The sequence below is a fragment of the Harmonia axyridis genome, chromosome 2, assembly GCF_914767665.1.
Source record: "Harmonia axyridis chromosome 2, icHarAxyr1.1, whole genome shotgun sequence".
NCBI classification, from domain to species: Eukaryota; Metazoa; Arthropoda; class Insecta; order Coleoptera; family Coccinellidae; genus Harmonia; species Harmonia axyridis.
Window position 1 is genome coordinate 21,375,473 of NC_059502.1, and position 17,256 is coordinate 21,392,728.

At 35.4% G+C, this 17,256-nt stretch overlaps 1 protein-coding gene across 3 annotated transcripts in view; it reads left to right on the forward strand.

Annotated features, from left to right (window-relative positions):
• The window catches only part of LOC123673705, a 177,176-nt gene that overhangs the window by 74,413 nt on the left and 85,507 nt on the right, over nt 1-17,256 (forward strand). For 2 of the 3 annotated variants that reach the window (XM_045608320.1, XM_045608324.1), the window contains exons 2-3: nt 6,115-6,492; nt 14,036-14,096. In XM_045608320.1, coding sequence (XP_045464276.1) covers nt 14,078-14,096 — 19 coding nt within the window. In that variant the 5' untranslated portion in view covers nt 6,115-6,492; nt 14,036-14,077. The remainder of the gene's footprint in view (nt 1-6,114; nt 6,493-14,035; nt 14,097-17,256) is intronic. The other variant, XM_045608321.1, reaches the window with a different exon arrangement.

Here is a 17,256-nt window from a genome sequence, read left to right on the forward strand (position 1 = left end):
TCTGAAGCTCCACTTTCCTATATCTCCTCATATTTATTCGGAAACCGGTAGCTGACGAATGACTAATCTGCTTTGGGGAATTTAATTAATTTGGTGGGCTCTAGTGCTTATGATCTCGAAGTTGAAATGAGGAGAGATGTGGATTCAGACGGCACACATTAAACCCTTCGAAATGTCTGCCTGTTTTGTTTGGCGACTCTATGCCTGTTGCGGGATTACGGAATTTTCTATTTTGTTTGCAGAATTCGGGGACGAGTTTCAGCTTAGTTCCGATGTACGGGTAGAAACGAAAACGAAAAATTGAGTATTGCATTTACGTCAATCAGAGGCTTTTGCGCGCTTGTTCAACCGTTTATTTGCACAAAGGTTCTATGTTAGCACGTCTCTGGATTATTCTTTGAAAGAGCTCTAAACGTGTTGGTATAACATGGCGTCTATCTATTCAAATACTGGATTTCCACCAGTAGCGACCAAGTCATGAAAAACATGTTTTTTTATTTTTTAAGTCCCTTTTTTCGTTGATTATATCCTGATGTTTTGGAATGTGTATAGAATGCCAAATAGTATATTCTGAAACGAATGAGAAATGAGTGTTGGAATTGCCTTCTGCGACGAGAAAGAGACGATATTTTCTCTATTTCAGTCAAGTTTTGTGAAATATTGTCGTAATTCAATGAATATTTCAGATTATACATCCTAGTGACTTTTGTATTATATCTTGGCAGTTGGTGTGACTGTTACGAAAATTGACAGATTACGGAATTTGAATTTAATCATACGTTTTGAATTTTGAAATAATTTATAATTACGCATTGAAATAGTGAATTATGCTTGACGAAATTGATTTAACACCACCAAATCAAGAGAAATTGCGAATAAAGTTGCAAATCATTTCAATATATCCAAATCATATTATATTGACAATTATTGAAGCGTGTTGAAATTTGATAGTATCGGTCTGTGTGGACAACCACAAAACGAAAAATATATCCGCTGTAATGAGTTTTAGTACTGTAATGAAGTCATTACTGAAATAGATAAATGAAATTGAAATTTCGAGATTTCATTCATGCGCCAATTGCGCTCTTGGAAGTCACAAAATAGTATATGGGTATACAGGGGCAGTCTTTAACTTGTACGTATATTTTAAAAGTAGATTCTCGAGGTGAAAAGGCATCCTATTTCCTTTACCATTTTTCCGATGTTCCGAAAATGTAGCCTTATTGAATTTTCATAATAAGCTATGCCACCCCTGGAAACTTCCACACAGAAGTTTTCACAAGCATAAGACTTTAACTACTACTATTTTGACCTTGGAAATGAGCTATTATGTTAGGAAGAACATCTCCATTCGATTTGGTGAAAGATGTATTATTTATAATTCAAAAATGAGTCACCTACCCCAATTTGTTTGGCGTTAAATATTTTCTCTTGATTTACATTTAATTAACGATAATAATAACGAATTCAGCTTGGAACCACCCTTATTATCTCTGATATTCATCTCCAATTATTCATTATCGTTATTTTTTTTTCGTACAAGGGTAATCCATTTTTTTCAAATCAAATCAAACTTTATTCAACAGATTAAAATATAATATTTGTCATCAGCACTCAAATTGGTTTACAATAAGTCAATATCTATAATTGCTTATCTCTTCAACCAATGGCTTGCTTCTATATTCAGATGCATCACTCGAGTAGACTCACGCTAGGCTAATGAAGCCTGTGTTGTGATATCTTAGTAAAGGCATTCACCGTGTATGTTCTTATGAATGACATTCGCAGCAGCGCAGTTTTATGATATGAACTCTTCAAGTTCAAATAAATAAATGATATTTATTTGTGAACGTTAAAATCTAGAAGGTTTCCAAGTTGTTAAACACACCACAATAGATCACTAATGACTAAACAAAGCAATGCACACTTGGGTAATAACTCTTATTGTTCAAATATTCAAACTGGAATGAACAAAATAATAACTCAAAAGTTTTGAACTCAGAATCCGAATGGAAATTTAATAATAAATCTCAATTCAAACGTATCAATATTTTTTTTTATTACATATTCATATATCAATAGATTTTTCAAAATTTATTTTTATTTTTCACTCTTTAAAATTAATAGATTATTTTTCCGATCAAACAATTTATTTCAGGGTTCTCTACAAAATAAAAAAAAAACAAAAATATGAAGTTTCAGGTAGATTCAAAAAATATCTCAGTTCGAACTTCGAACGACTTGATCGTTGGAAATTGTAATCCAATATCGAATTATTATCTTCAATTTTATCGAATTGGGAACATCCAAGAAGTGAACAAATGTATAGCAGTCCCCCTCGACAATTGGAAGAATTTTTACAAAAAAAACTCTTCAATTTCTTTGAACATAAATCCTTCAAGCTGAACTGAAACATGATGAAGTAGTTTTCCAAAAATAAACTTAATTTCTTTATCATAAAACATCCAAATACTCGCGTGTGATCCTAGTTCAAAATAACGAGAAATAATTGTTTTTTTTTGTCAATACCCGTGAACAGTTTCCAATGCAAACGTCATGAAAAATAAATTCTCGTTTGCCCAAACCAGGAGCTATGAGACAGGTGTAATTGGTTCTCAACGGAAAGAATTAGAATCGAAAATGAGCAATTCTATTTTTGGAATCGTTATCCATTAAGTCATGTTCTTTGAACCTTACTTTCCATCGTTCTGCCACAGCTAAAAATAAATGACATAGGGAATATTATTCATATACGTGAGCAAAACATGCGATGATTAATGGAATAGTAATAAACACAGTATTCGAAAAATATGACTTGTATACAGTGTGTATACAGGTGTAGTATGAACATATAGAAATAACTTAACTGCCTTCTAATTGAAAAGATTTTTTGCGTTTCATTCACTGATCCTACCTCCTATGTCCTCGAATTATTTTTTTACTAAATTGATAACTACTAACTAAACTTAATCAATACCTTCTCTAATAATTTCGTGATCTGAATATCTTGAATATTTATATTTTTATGCTTTGAATTTGGTGATGCAAAATGGCGAATGCGCGTGACAGTTTTCTCTGCGTCTACTTGAAATATTAAGCTCTACAATATATATTTTCCAAAAGGAGTCGCTTCACTCTCTTATTCGAATTGAGTTGAATCTTTGACAATAATTACATAAGGTGCTGTTTTTTTTTCACAAAAATGCAAATTCATTGTGAAAAAATTATTGTATTGCCTATTGTTAGCTACAACTCTTCCCATCTTTCCGGTGCTGTTCGAATACCGTTGCGGTAAAAGTGTTCGACTTTTTAGGCTATCCACGAATCACGTCATTTTTCTGATATCTTCATTAAGTGGAACTGCTGATGAGCCAGACCATGTGCTATCGACCGAAAGAAGTATTAATCTGACAGTGCAATATCTGAGGAATAAGGTTGTTGGGGTAGGACGTCCCATTTGAGCATTTCCAGATAGGTTTTAATAGGTTTAGCAACGTGAGGGCGAACGTTGTCATGATGTAGAATCACTCTAGCATGCCTCTGCTCGTATTGAAGCCATTTTTCGCAGAGTGTTCGGCTAAATCGCATCGATTGGAGTCGATACCGTTTCCCAGTAATGGTTTCACTCGGTTCCATCAGCTCATAATGAATAACACCGACCTGGTCCCGCCAAGTACTAAGCATAATCTTCGCAGCGTGAATATTCGATCAAGGCGACGACGTAGAAGCATGACCGGGCAGTCCCCATGACTTTTTTCACCTTGGGTTGCAGTCATAGATCCATTTTTCATCACCCGTCACGATGCGTTTAGAAAAAAAGCTTTCCTGTTTGGCTGCTGAAGCAGTTGTCCACAGGCAAAAAAACAACGTTCCGTCTCCTGGCTTCAATTCATTAGAAACCCCAGTTCCCTGTTTCAGAATAATTTCCAACGCATGGAATTGCTTGGCGGGTAACTCCTTATCCTGAAGAAAGCTCTTCTTGCGTTTGGCACAGATCCTCATTGAGCAATACCCCCAATTCAGCGTCTTTGAAGGTTTATGGTCTTCCTTCAAGCGGACGTCAACTTCGAAATCAGGGTCTTTGATGCGACGGAACCTATCACAATTCACTTAAAGCAGCATCTCCGTCAACCTTTTGGAGCTCTCAATGCACTTTAGTTGCCGAAATATTTCAAAAATATGTGATAAAACTATGGAAGAAGCTTTCGGATGATTGTCTAACAGAATACCTCAGATCATCCGATTCGTCTTCCAACCCTGGCAACTGCTTTTGACGCTCGTCAACATCTTCGCTGACTGATCCAGGTGCTGATATCAACGTTATAAAACGCCATAATGGCTGGAACTGCTGCAGAGAGTTATGTTGAAAATTACTTGACAAATTAGGAGATGATAGCTGAGAATATTTTTGTAGGTGAACATTTTGAAAAGGAAAACTAACCTTCAACTTCTGAGTTGAAAGGAGTAAGCATCAATATACCAAATATTGCGATTGTAGCACTAACATCTTCTTTTAGTATTAGCAATGGCTACCCCATCAATATTGAATAAATATAATAAAGTAATTTGAATTAAGTTGGCTACGCCTTTTTACCCAAGAAATTGAAAGATTCACTGTACTTCTGATTTTGCGGTGTTCAATAGCTTAATATACATATGTCCCTAAATTGGAGGTACAAATGAAAATGACAGATTCCTCTTATTATTTCAAGAAAAAAAAGTCATAAATATGAGCCCGCAAACTCTTTTTTCTCGAGATACAGGGTGTTAAGTTTGTTTTTTACTCATAGCACCTTCCTTCCACAAGTTATTCAATTTGAATTTGGTATAGTTATTTTGATTCAAATTTCAAAATTCTAATTTCAGCATATAATATGCTGATTTTGAATGCAAATCTACAGGGTGAAATTTTTTCTGGAGCAGTGCCCCCTTCATTCCTCCAGATTTTCTTTTGTTGGACCACTTGTAGCTGGAAAAATTCAAAAGGAAATTTGTGTCGAGTACTACTGTACACTTTTTTGTCTCTTATTTTTTGTCGTAGCAACTAGGTACTGTTTTTGAAAAAAATTCAAACAATTCTCTATACTAGGGCTAATGGCCTAAGCAGTCGTCGCCAAAAAACTCATTACAAAAAAGTTCTCTGTACTAGATCCTAATCCAAATTATTATTAAGAGCCAGTTAGTAAGCTGTGATGAATAAATCAATTGAAATTATTTGTACTTATTCACCCAATCTGTAGCAAAGATTAATAAAGATTCGTAAAAGTGGTATAATCATCACAAAAAAGTTGGACGGCAATAAACACCCTGTATCTCGAAAATAATGCGTTTGCGTGTCTATGTTAATAGGACTTTTTTTTCTTAAAATTTTCCAAGAAATCTTTTGTAGTGACTCTACATGGCCGAGAGGTAGCGTTGCTGGCTTCGCGTCACTCTCTAGCGAGGCATCGATAGGTTCATACAAAATCCCCGAATTTGTGTAGTCAACTCTCCACGATGGTGTCTTCGGCAGAGATGACTCGACGTGTTGTCCAACTCGGCCTGACGGCCTCGTCGGACAATTTCACGTCGAGTGCAATAAACATTCACTTTTTGCACTTGTTGCATAAATAACTATTATGAGAACCCGCCAAGAGACCCAATAATTTCGATTTTGACGTGTGTCAGTTCAGTCAATTGTATTCTTAAGTTTTATGGTTCTATGTCTCCATTTGCCATTTTTAGGCTCAATTCGAACGAATTGTCGCCACTATGTTTATTTAAGTCAATATACTAAGGACAAGAGCGCAACGCAGTCTCAACGAAAATGAAAATGGTGTTGTGAACCAACTATTCTTGCTAGAGGGTGCTTGTTTTGAACAGCAGGCAACGTCCAGGCAACTACATATTTTACCGAAACGAAAAGTTAACACATCAAATTATTGTGTACCCACTTCAATATTTGCAAAATTTCCAAGTGATGCACCTCTTGAAAAACTCCCTAGACCCGCCAGTGTCTCTAAAATCAGATGCATCGGCCTCGATTGAAACGCAACGCAAGAAGATCAATGAACTGTTACCGGCAGCATGTTGTCCACCATTCACCCAGAAAGAGTAAATAATTATCTATTTCAGGTTGTCACATATAGCACAAAAGGCAAAAACGTTTACTTAGAAGACACAGAGCACCTTTCACACTAATCAGTTATCGGTATGTGATAACAGTCGACGCACAGACCGCGCAAAGACCGCGATAGTTGGTGGTTAGCAGGTTTCCATCCAGGTCAGCTGTCTACAGGCATTAGAAAAGCAGTGGCGTGTTGTAGTGATGGTAACGGTGGCCAGGAGCTAACGGTGGAACATGCGGGGAGGCGCAGGGGCGGCCGGCACTGCGGACTCTGCTCGCTGGTCGCCCGCGCCTTCCGGCGCGCGGTCTGCGGCGCCCCAAGCCGCAGGGGCAGCGGGGAGTCTTACCAGGAGCTGACGGCGCCACAACCGGAAGAGGAGGTCACTGTAAGTCCGTCTTTGTTTTTCAGCTTTCTTACGATGGGGCAGCTATTGCTGGACTTTTTTGAGATTGCTCTTGAACCTACTTACTTAAGTATTTTCCGACCATACGATTCTCAATGCCTTTTAAGAAAAGGCACCGCATCAAAGGGAAATTGGCTTTCGGTGAATTTGCTTAAATTTTTTTATGTTGTAGAACTCGTGATGCCGATCATATGTCTTCATTGCTCTAAATTCAACCGTTTGGATTATACAGAGTGTCTCAAGTTATCGTATAAAGGAAATATCTCGCTTATTTGACAAGATAATAAAAAAATTGAAAAATTGCTTTGAATATCATCAAAGTACCTTCCCAATGATGTATAACAAAGGATCTTACTTTTGACAGCCTTGGGTTACCGACCCCTCACTTCTTTTCATTTTCAAATGGCATTGTGTGTCATTCTATTTGTAATACAACGATAGCACATACCTGTTTTTTTTCAGTAATAACAACAAAAACATTAATATTTTGTAACTTCTTTCACGTTATTCAATTATCCTTATAAAAATTATATGCCTCCACCCATGTTTGTATAAACTTCACATATGAGTAGTAGATGAATTGTTAATAGATTTTGTTTTGAAAAACTAATGTTTTTTATAGCAAAAAACATACTTTAAATATTTCTTCGTTTTATGAATTGCATATTAGATATTTTGATTGCAATTTAATCTTCACAAAATGTTAATGATTTTGTTGTTATTAATAAAAAACATTAACATTTTGCATGAATTGTAACCGAAATACCTTTTTTATACACCATTGGGAAGGTACTTTGATATTACTTGAAGAATTTTTTTGATTTTTTATTATTTTGTCAAATAAGCGAGATATTGCTTGTAACGATAACCCGGTATAGGGTGCTTAAAATTACTTTTCTAGAATTTCCAAGGGCCACTGTGAAGAAACTTTTTCGAATATATGAATTAAATCGCGTATGTATCGAATATCGATCGTTCATACAGATGATTAAAGTCCTCTATCGAGGAAAATGATTCCTGCACGCAGAGAAGATATACAGTTTAAATCCAAAGATATCAAGTTCTTCTTCTTGTTTATAGTTCAGTTTAAAAAAACATAAGAAGTCAATTTTTTTATTGGTGAAACACATGGATTAAGTATTTAATACAAAATTTACATACATTGTGACATATCATTTGACAATTTATGAATTATGAATCTGTGGCGTACCATGAATGTCTTCCAAAATAGGCAGGTCAAATTACGTACCAACGCCAACGGAAATAAAAAAAAAAGTGATACATTAAAAAATGCCTCTTGATGATACATGTATGACAAATTTCATTAAAATATCTGAAGTGGTATTGTAGATATTAATAATGAATGATTTATTTTTGAAAACTTTACTACCCTGTTTCTCAAAAGGTAAGATGTTTAGGACATATTTTCACATCAAGCTTTTTTCTTAAAATGGGCCCAAAAATCACCTCCATAAATATTGACATTCAATTCGGAAACACCTTGTATATAAGGTGTCTCATCAAAACAATGAAATGAAAAAACTCAATATCTTTGAAACGGATAATATTTTTGAACCTGCGGCTAAAAAACTGCTTGGAAGTATGTGAGGTGTCCCATTTAGGAGACACCAACTTTATCTCTTAAACAGTAATCAATTTCTATGAGCTATTAGCGGTATCATACAAACCATGAAAATTACTGAAAAAAACGTTTTAGAATTTTTTGACTATCTCAAACAGAAACCAAAATATAACGAAATATTTGATACAGCCATTTTTCAGTTACGTCCTATAAATTGAGAACGAATCAAGATATTTATGACCTGCTCGCTTATATCTGATTATTTTAAAAAATAACTCGGGGCTCCTTGAAGTCTTATAATTCTCGAGATGCTTTCAGTGAGCATCGAATTCAGGACACCCTGTACTCCAATCAGCTCGGTATAGAGAACTCCATAAAAACTAACTGTAGAAGTTGGAATTGAACACGAAATATCGCAATTGATAAAAATCGAATAGAGCGCCTCACACTTATCCACGAAATTCGTGATTCCCCTTGTAATCGTAATACGACCTTCATTTTTCGGACCTCGAAGAATCCGCCACTAATTTTTCATTTCTAGGCGTCCTCGTTTCCTGAAGTTGATAAATATTCCGGGACGGCAGTTTATTTCGGAAAAAGCACGACAAGAAAAAAATGAAGCGATGATCATTAATATTTATGAGCTTAGTTTGCTAATTTAAGAACCGTCCGTTTCTTTTCATTCAAATTAATTCGCTTCGTCCTGTACTGCAAAACGCTATAAAGCAAAGTGGCTGCGTTGTATATTGTCTCTTTCATTTTGATAGCCCGACAGTTTGTTATGAAAGACGTCGGCGGCTCAAGTTTATGCAAGTCGGTGGAATAGGAGTTGGTTTTATTAGGAAAAAGCTCAAAAAATTATGAACCAGACTGCCTCGCGCCATGTTGAATACCAAAAAGGAATGGACAAACAGTAGATCGCAAGAATTTTTATTAGAACTGGAGAATTTAACTATCTGGAAAAGCTAAGTAAACCTGCCAATACGCTTGTTTACTACAATGTCTCAAGTTGGCTTGGGAAACTTTTCTCCTTTTCACTATTATCACTAGAATGATGGATGTTACATTATTTGAAGTCATAAGTATATTGAATACCTAAATTGAATGTTGTTTCAACAAAATAGCGCCATATCTATCACAATATAAAAACGAATATAGTATATTAAGTATCGAAAACGGTAAGGACTTTTTACCGATCGAAGACAATGGTTTAATGTCTGAGATCGTTAGTCCTTAACGTTCGAGGTACTTATAGCGTTTTTTGCAAGATATATATGTACACTTTTTACTTAAACTACAAAATAATTATCCGAAAAATTGAAATAGACATTCGTGGCTCTAATGTCAATTCTGCGTAGAAATATTATAGAAGGCGTTGTCTTGGTGATGGAAGCTTATTGATGTTGAGTGTTACATTTTATGTTGGCCGACTGGCAAAGTCCTGTATTCCTCAGAAGCATTGAAAAACCGAAAATTATTGGCCGAATCTGTATTCGTAGTTTTCTGGAAAAGACTCAGCGACTTGGCATTTTAAGTATCTACCTATTAGAGTTGACTAAGAACCAGTTCCATAACCAATGCGAAAAGGCTCCTTTTGGCGAAAAAACGGTTTGAAGGGAGCTTGAAAGTTGCTCTGATTCCATAAACATAATTCGACCGTCTTTTAGAGGAAGCGTCCTTCATTCATAACTGTCAAGTTTCCTAGAATTGACTTTTCTGAGAACTAGTGATTTATTGCTTACATTTGGCTATAGTTAATAGAAATAGAAATTTTGTTTGCAAAAAGAGAAAAATGGTATAAAATTCTGTGTATGAAGTGAAAGTAATCGGAGGTTTTGATTTGTAGTCATAGAGCATGCACGACCAAAAAGGATCCTTTTTCTTGCCATAAAGGACCACCACCCGGACTTTATGATGAAGGACCTACTCTTCAAAGCTTTCTCCAGCCTTAAAAATGGTTTATTGAAAACGTTTCATTTATAAATGAGACTTCTCACAGAAAAGGAGACTTTACTTTCGATTATAAAACTGGCTCTAAGAGTCTGTGGACGCCAGTCTCACTTCATTGAATGAAAGCTGAAAGTTATTGTATGCAATTTCCTCCATAGGGTGAAGTAGAAATGGCCATACTAAAAAACTATATCATAGTGGCTTCAAGTGTTTAAACTTGGTAACCAATTACGTCATAACTATAACAACTGAAATTTATATATTTTAATTGGATAACTACAAAAAATGTTTTCCAAAATGGCAAACTTCGCATAGTGTTAACCATCCGCCAAACACAGTCAAAGTAATCATAAGTATAAAAGTTGAAATTTACGTGTTACTTGGACAACTATCAAAAGATGATATCTCACTTGACAGACATTTTGCTCAGTTGAACCCCTTGCCAAACATTATTGAATTTCAACCGTATTAACGTAAACATACTATAGTTAATAATAAAATGATGTTCAATTGAACAGCATTTGTATGGACCATAAAGGTACCTATTGAATGATACCCACTAGTTTGAGCCGTGGGTCAACTTAGAGATAACATATGCTAAAGGTACATGAAAACATTGCAACAATCAAACCTCTCTTGAATTGCTTATTTTCAAAAAATTGTCAAGCAGTAATGCCAGATAAATTTCGTGGCAATCAATTTTACCAGAATCTCTAAAGATCGTCAGAAAATAGCATAAACCTGCTCACATTAGTTGGATGTAGTTCGAAATCGTTGATAAATGTAAAATGGAACACAAATGTTTGAATAGTTGTGAGAATTTCAAACATTTATGCATCAATACTGATGACGTGGTACACCTGAAATTTTTACTTTTTAAAGGTGCCTGGCGAAGAGGTTTCTACTATGGAAGGTATCTGTCAATTGAGAGAGCATCTTTTGATAGTTGTCTAGTAACATTTAAATATAAATTTCAGCTTTCTTAATTATCAAGTAAAATATTCCAAAAAAAAGGTCAACGTGAGGTTTCCATTGCTTTCAGAACCTTGCAGCTCTTACGCTATGATGTGAGTCTACTAACTACATAAGTATCTATATATTTTAAGTTCCGAATGAGCAAATGAACAAGAAGGAAAAACCTCTTAGCTTCACATTTTTTTTCAATGCCATTAAAAGGTTGAATCTGTTCGGTACAAATAACGTCACAATAACGATAGTACGATTCAGAAGTATCGAACAAAACTTCCATTCCATTTTTTTTTCGCATGCCCACTCGACAAAGTCCGCCATGTCGACTACACCAAACTGCCGACAAGAGCTGAACACATTTCCATGGAAAATCTTGGAGTGGCCCTTAGCCTCGTTAGTTGCGCCGGATGACTACTTTGGAGCAGTTGTTTTAGCGAAACGAAAAATCCGAGCCTTATTATTCATGACATTTCTGACGTACGCTCGTTTGAGAAGGGGAGCATTCCATCTCGATTTGATTCCGGAACAAGGAGAAATCGATTTCGAGTGCTTTTTATGCGAAAACATACGGGACATGTCGAGTCTCATTTGGCTGATAGATTTTACGGTCGTGAAATCTGGAATAACTAGGTACCTTCTACCGTTCTTTCCGTAGATGTCGTTTTGTGTTTGTTTGTTTTGTCATTCGAATGGGCCACTAAGCTATTGCCAACGTGTAATAACGTTTTTTTAGCTGAATGAGAAGATTCTATGGTTGTTGTCTATGATTTGATAATTGAGAATGTCAAACTGTGTTGACATTCCTATCCAGTAAGATTTTGCAATTGATCATGTATCGTTTGGTGCCAGAACAACGCTTTCAAATTGTAGAAATTTAATTTTGAAGAAATAAATCTGTTCGCGAAGTTTATAGAGCACTTCGTCCATGTTACTACATAGGTGACAACTTTGCTTACACCGTTTTTTTTTTCCGAAATTCGAGGCTTTATTTAAAAAAAAATGGTATTCATTTATGATTCAAAGTATTGTCCATCGCTGGCCACTACTTTCTCCCAACTTTCCGGCAGCGTACGAATCCCGCGTTGAAAAAACTAGTCATCTCTTGAAGCAATCCAATTTTTTACTTTCTGAGCGAAACAAGTGATAGTCCTAGGAAGCAACGTCTGTAAAATACGGCGAGTGGGGTAGGACTTCATTTCAACGTTTTCCAGTATGTCTTGACCAATTTCGCAACATGGGGTCGAGCATTGTCACGCTGTATAATCACTTTATCATGTCTCTCGTTGTACTGCGGCCGTTTTTCTTTCAATGCTCGGCTCAAACGCATTAATTGCGTTCGATAACGATCGCATGTAATTGTTTCAGTCAGTTTCAACCACTCATAATTCACTATTCCGAGCTGGTCCCACCAAATACTGAGCATGACCTTGGAACCGTGAATATTCGGTTTGGCCGTCGACGTGGAAGCATTGCTGGGAAATCCCCATGATTTTCTGCGCTTGGGATTATCGTAATGAACTCATTTTCCTTCTCCAGTCACAATATTATGCAGAAATCCCTTCCGTCTTTGCCTTGCAAACAGATAATCTACATGAAATGAAGTAATTGTTTTTAATATTTGAATGAAAAAAAATGTTCCGGTTACTTTTCGTTTTTTGCAAAAAAAAATTGATTATATGTACTTTGTACAAAGCACGGATATAGTTTTAAAATATTTGTAAAAAAACACCTACCAAAAATCATTATGAAAAATAACTTTGGGTCATATCTTCGTAATTGAAAATCTTTTTGAAAATAAGAGCACGCCACTGGATTCTACGTAAAAAAGTGCCTGTATAATGTCTTAATTTCAGAGGTCTATCATCAGTATTAGCGGAGATATGAATGTTTTTCGATATCGCCATTTCTCCCCAGACAATGGGGTATCAGATTTTGTCTATCTCCTCTGGTTTAAAAGTTGTAGTGCTAAAACATCGAAATTTGCCCACCCTGTACAACGCCAGAGGGGAAATTAATGGATACCAAAGTTTGACTGATACGCGAAAAACCGCGTGGTGGTTATTCCTCTCAAGGTGTATTGTGTCCCCAATCAGAGCTGTTCTCATCACTCCACCATCTACAGCTCACCTTCAAGTTTCATAGTTCTAAAGAACTCCAGTATCTGGGATGGTTATGAGAGGGTTATATCCTCACAAATTTCTGTCCAAAGCATTATGAATATATTGAAAGTTCCTAAAGAACTTTTTGGGGTAATCCATCCCTGGAAGATTCCGTCAGAGTGTTCTTCTTTCTTTTTATTCGTTCTCTTGGAATTCTTTCTTGTAGTTGCTCTTTCGTATACCACAGAAAGGTCTCGGACCAGTAAAAAGCATTCAGTTCCCTTTCTGGTGAGTGTATTGACCTTTTCGTTTCCTTTGATTCCCGAGTGATTGAAAGGATTGAAATGTGCTAATAAAACAGTCTGATAGAATTACTTTTCAGAAGCGGAACCAAGCCTTCAATATTCGGAATATTTTGACTCAAGACATTATGTTAGGCATAATATTAATATGTGCATTAGCGATAACTAAAAAGTGCATCTACTGTTCACAAAATCCAAAAGATAATGATTCCGCAAAAAAATAAGTCAACGATAAAACGTTAACACTATTAGCACAATATACTTCGAATACTCGAACTATTTCTTCTGTTCGTTGAATTACCACCGAGTATAAAGATAGTCCTATAAAGTACCATTTCCTTAAAAAATCGTCATAAATTCTATAAGTGATTATATTGCATCAAGTAAAAGCCACGAGCATTAAAAATTGTTTACACCAGCCTGCAGAAAGAACAACAGCAGTTTCCATCATTCAAAAAAATGAATAATTTATTAGAATTAGAGTGCATTCAAATTTTCTCATGGTATTTTATTGATCATTTCATTGGGTAAGTGGCTTATGATCGAAATGAATTGATAGAAATATCACTATTCCTAAAAGAATATAACTTACTGTTTTACTGATAATTCACAATTTTTTACAGAAAACTCCTGGCGTTACCATCGACATCACAGAACAAAACGCGATGTATATCAAGATGGTTGGTGAGTACATTTTTGCATATGATTATTTTAATAACCTCTTCAAAATGAATGGTACAAAATTTGAAAATATACGCTGTAGATGCTGAAATATTTGTTGTGATAATCAACTATCAAGTCCTCAGTCAGCATCTTGATTTAAAAAAATGTTTAAATTTGTTCCATCTGTTCAATTGGTCATCTTTCAATATGTAAACCTACCAGTACTTCGGTACAGATTCAATGTTTAACGATGGGATATCCGAAACCACTGGTATTAGAAAAAATGCACAGTAACAAATTTTCCAGCTTTTTTTCAGAAAATTTAAGAAACTGGGATAGTTTTTTTAATCCTCGACTTTCGAATTTAAAATTATTCATTTTCATCAAATAACCATAACTTCTACATTATTCGTGCTGTCGTTATGATATGATCAGTTTTTTCCTAACTAACTACATATTTTGCTGTTTAACATTGCTTTGCATATTTTCCAAGGATGTTTGTGACAATTTTTTTTTATTAATGATGGAATTTTCCACATAACGCGTAATGCTTTTAACAACAGGTTGCCAAAATAAATGACTATTCCTTCTGAGTCAGTTCACTAGATTTGGGTATTAGTTCAATACTCGATTTCATTTGAAGTCATTTGGTTGGTTTATTTTCGGATATCTCCAGAAATTAAGTTCCTTTGTTCTTGTAGACTCACTGTTTGACAAAAAATAACACTGAATACCATCCGGTTTTTCATTGTTTTCGTAATCAGCTATTACGTTCGCATATTTCGGAATCTGGAAAAATCTAGCATCTATGCCATCATAACGTTAGACATCGCTCTTTCAATGTATAGGGTGTCCCAAATCCGAACTCAAAAGCATCTTGAGCACTATAAGACCCCATATCTCTTCGAAATAATAAGAGATCAGAAATCAAACCATAGTTATCTTGATTTCTTTTCCTATTACAGGGCGTTTTTGAAAAATGAATTTTTCAAAAATTTCGCTTCATTTTGTTTTCTGTTCGAGATGTTCGAAAAATTCTAAATCGCGTTTTCAATAATTTTTATGGATTTTTATATGATACTCATTTCAGATCATAGCAATTAGTATAGCAGGATGCATTTCGACAAATCTGCGTCTAAAAACTGCGTGGAACAATAAATGGTGTCCCATTCAAGAAGCACCAACTATATCTCTTTAAAGGTAATGTTTTCTACGATCTGAAATCAGTATCGTATAAACCATAAAAATCACTGAAGAAAATGTTTTAGAATTCTCCGAATATCTCGAACAGAAACCAAGATATAGCGAAATTTTTCAAACAATGATCTTTCAAAAGACCCTGTAACAGGGGAACGAATCGAGATACCTGTATATGGTCTGCTTTATGATATCTTGATATTGCGAAAAAAGAGATCGGGGGTCCTTGAAGATTATTTGTCTGAGTCTTATAGTTCTCGAGATGGTCTCAGTGAGCATCGAATTTGGGACACCCTGTACTTAGATGTTATAAAGGTTCTGCATTTTATCAAATATTAAAATCATATGCGTAATTCCAACGGCCTTGTTTGCTCGTTCATTATGTCAAATATTAGTCTGAGTTCAATTTTACTCAAGGAAGCAATTACGAGTTCAGTTTTAGCCTCATCCTACATGCAAATTTCAGCGGTTTAGCTCTTGGATATGTAGGCGATCCAACGTGGTCCTAATTGGACAAGTGTATAGCACGGGCATGCTGTGCTCATATAGGTAATCGTTCCTAATAACTAACAATATTATCGGCGTACTAACTGTTAATGGTCTATTTGGGTTATTTGGGCTAAATGCGTTATCAGTTTCCTAGTTGCGGTTTTGTTCGAATAATACGCTGCAACACGATTATGCTCGTTTCTTCATACTCGGCTATAACGCTAATAAAAGCGACATATTGTTATTTGATTCTGAATGTGGCAGGGATTGAAACTTAAGAAATATTTTATCAATACTCATGGAATTTCCATTACTTCCGACTTTCAACCGCGTTCATTTGCAAAATTTCGAGCAACATTGGTTTGGTGTATATCTGTTTGTGATGTGTTCGCGCATATTTGTGTGGTGTATCCAAAAACCTACTCTCAAATAAACTACCTTATCTTGCGGATCGTCTTTGAAACCAGTATGTGTCGATTTGGTTGTTTCTATTGGCTGAAATAGTCCACTTTCCGGTCTGGTGTCGATCTGGTTACTTTCATTGGCTGCAGCTACGCACATCTATCACTTAATCATATTTCTTATGATTTGCATAGACCTATGCAGACCGTAGGAATATTGATGAAATGAGCATTTTTACTCGGTTTTGGATCGTTGTGTGACTGATTTTTTCTTTTTATTTGGACAAAGTATATTCAAGTCACTTAAAGTATTCCAGAATATTCCTTGTAGACAAGGGTTTTCCAACTGCCAGAAATTTATTAAGGAACAGGGAATTCATTGTCCTACCAGTCATTTTGAATAAATTTCAGTATGCTTATTGATTGTCTATCGAAGAAGTATGTGTCGATTTGGCCACTTTCATTGCTCAAATAGTACACGCGCTGACTCGTGGCAATTTGGTGCTTTTATTGATGGGAGTTCTTCCACATCTCATCATAGAACTGGTTTGAGGAGTTATTAAGCGCAGTTTAAGAACATATAATAAAACACGGACGGAATATTCTACAGTCATCGAGAACATGAGAATTTCTAATGATTTCGACGATGACATTTGGAAAAATTCTACCGGTGTGGAGTTATCCACATTCACAAGTACACTCCGAGCCAAAAGTAGGGTCCAGCAAAAATGGTATATTTTTGATTTTCCGTATGGAAATGGATAGTAATTTATTATTCGACTCAAGCAATACAAACTTTTCATATTTTTTCCTATTATTGAACATTTTTTAAGCCATTCAGAGAGTTGTTAATGTTGTTCTAGATAAAAATCCATAACTTTTTTAAATGGAGGGGGGAAACTGCGATTTTGGGGGTACAATGTTTACATACTCTGAACCTGGGAACTATATATGGTACAAGCTAAGCGCTACTTGTTATCACAGAAAACTAACTCTAATTTCTCCACAGCACTCTTGATCACGAATTTAAATGAACGCACCTTATATCACAGGTCAAGAATATGGAATAATCGAATTATAACACAGTTGAATAA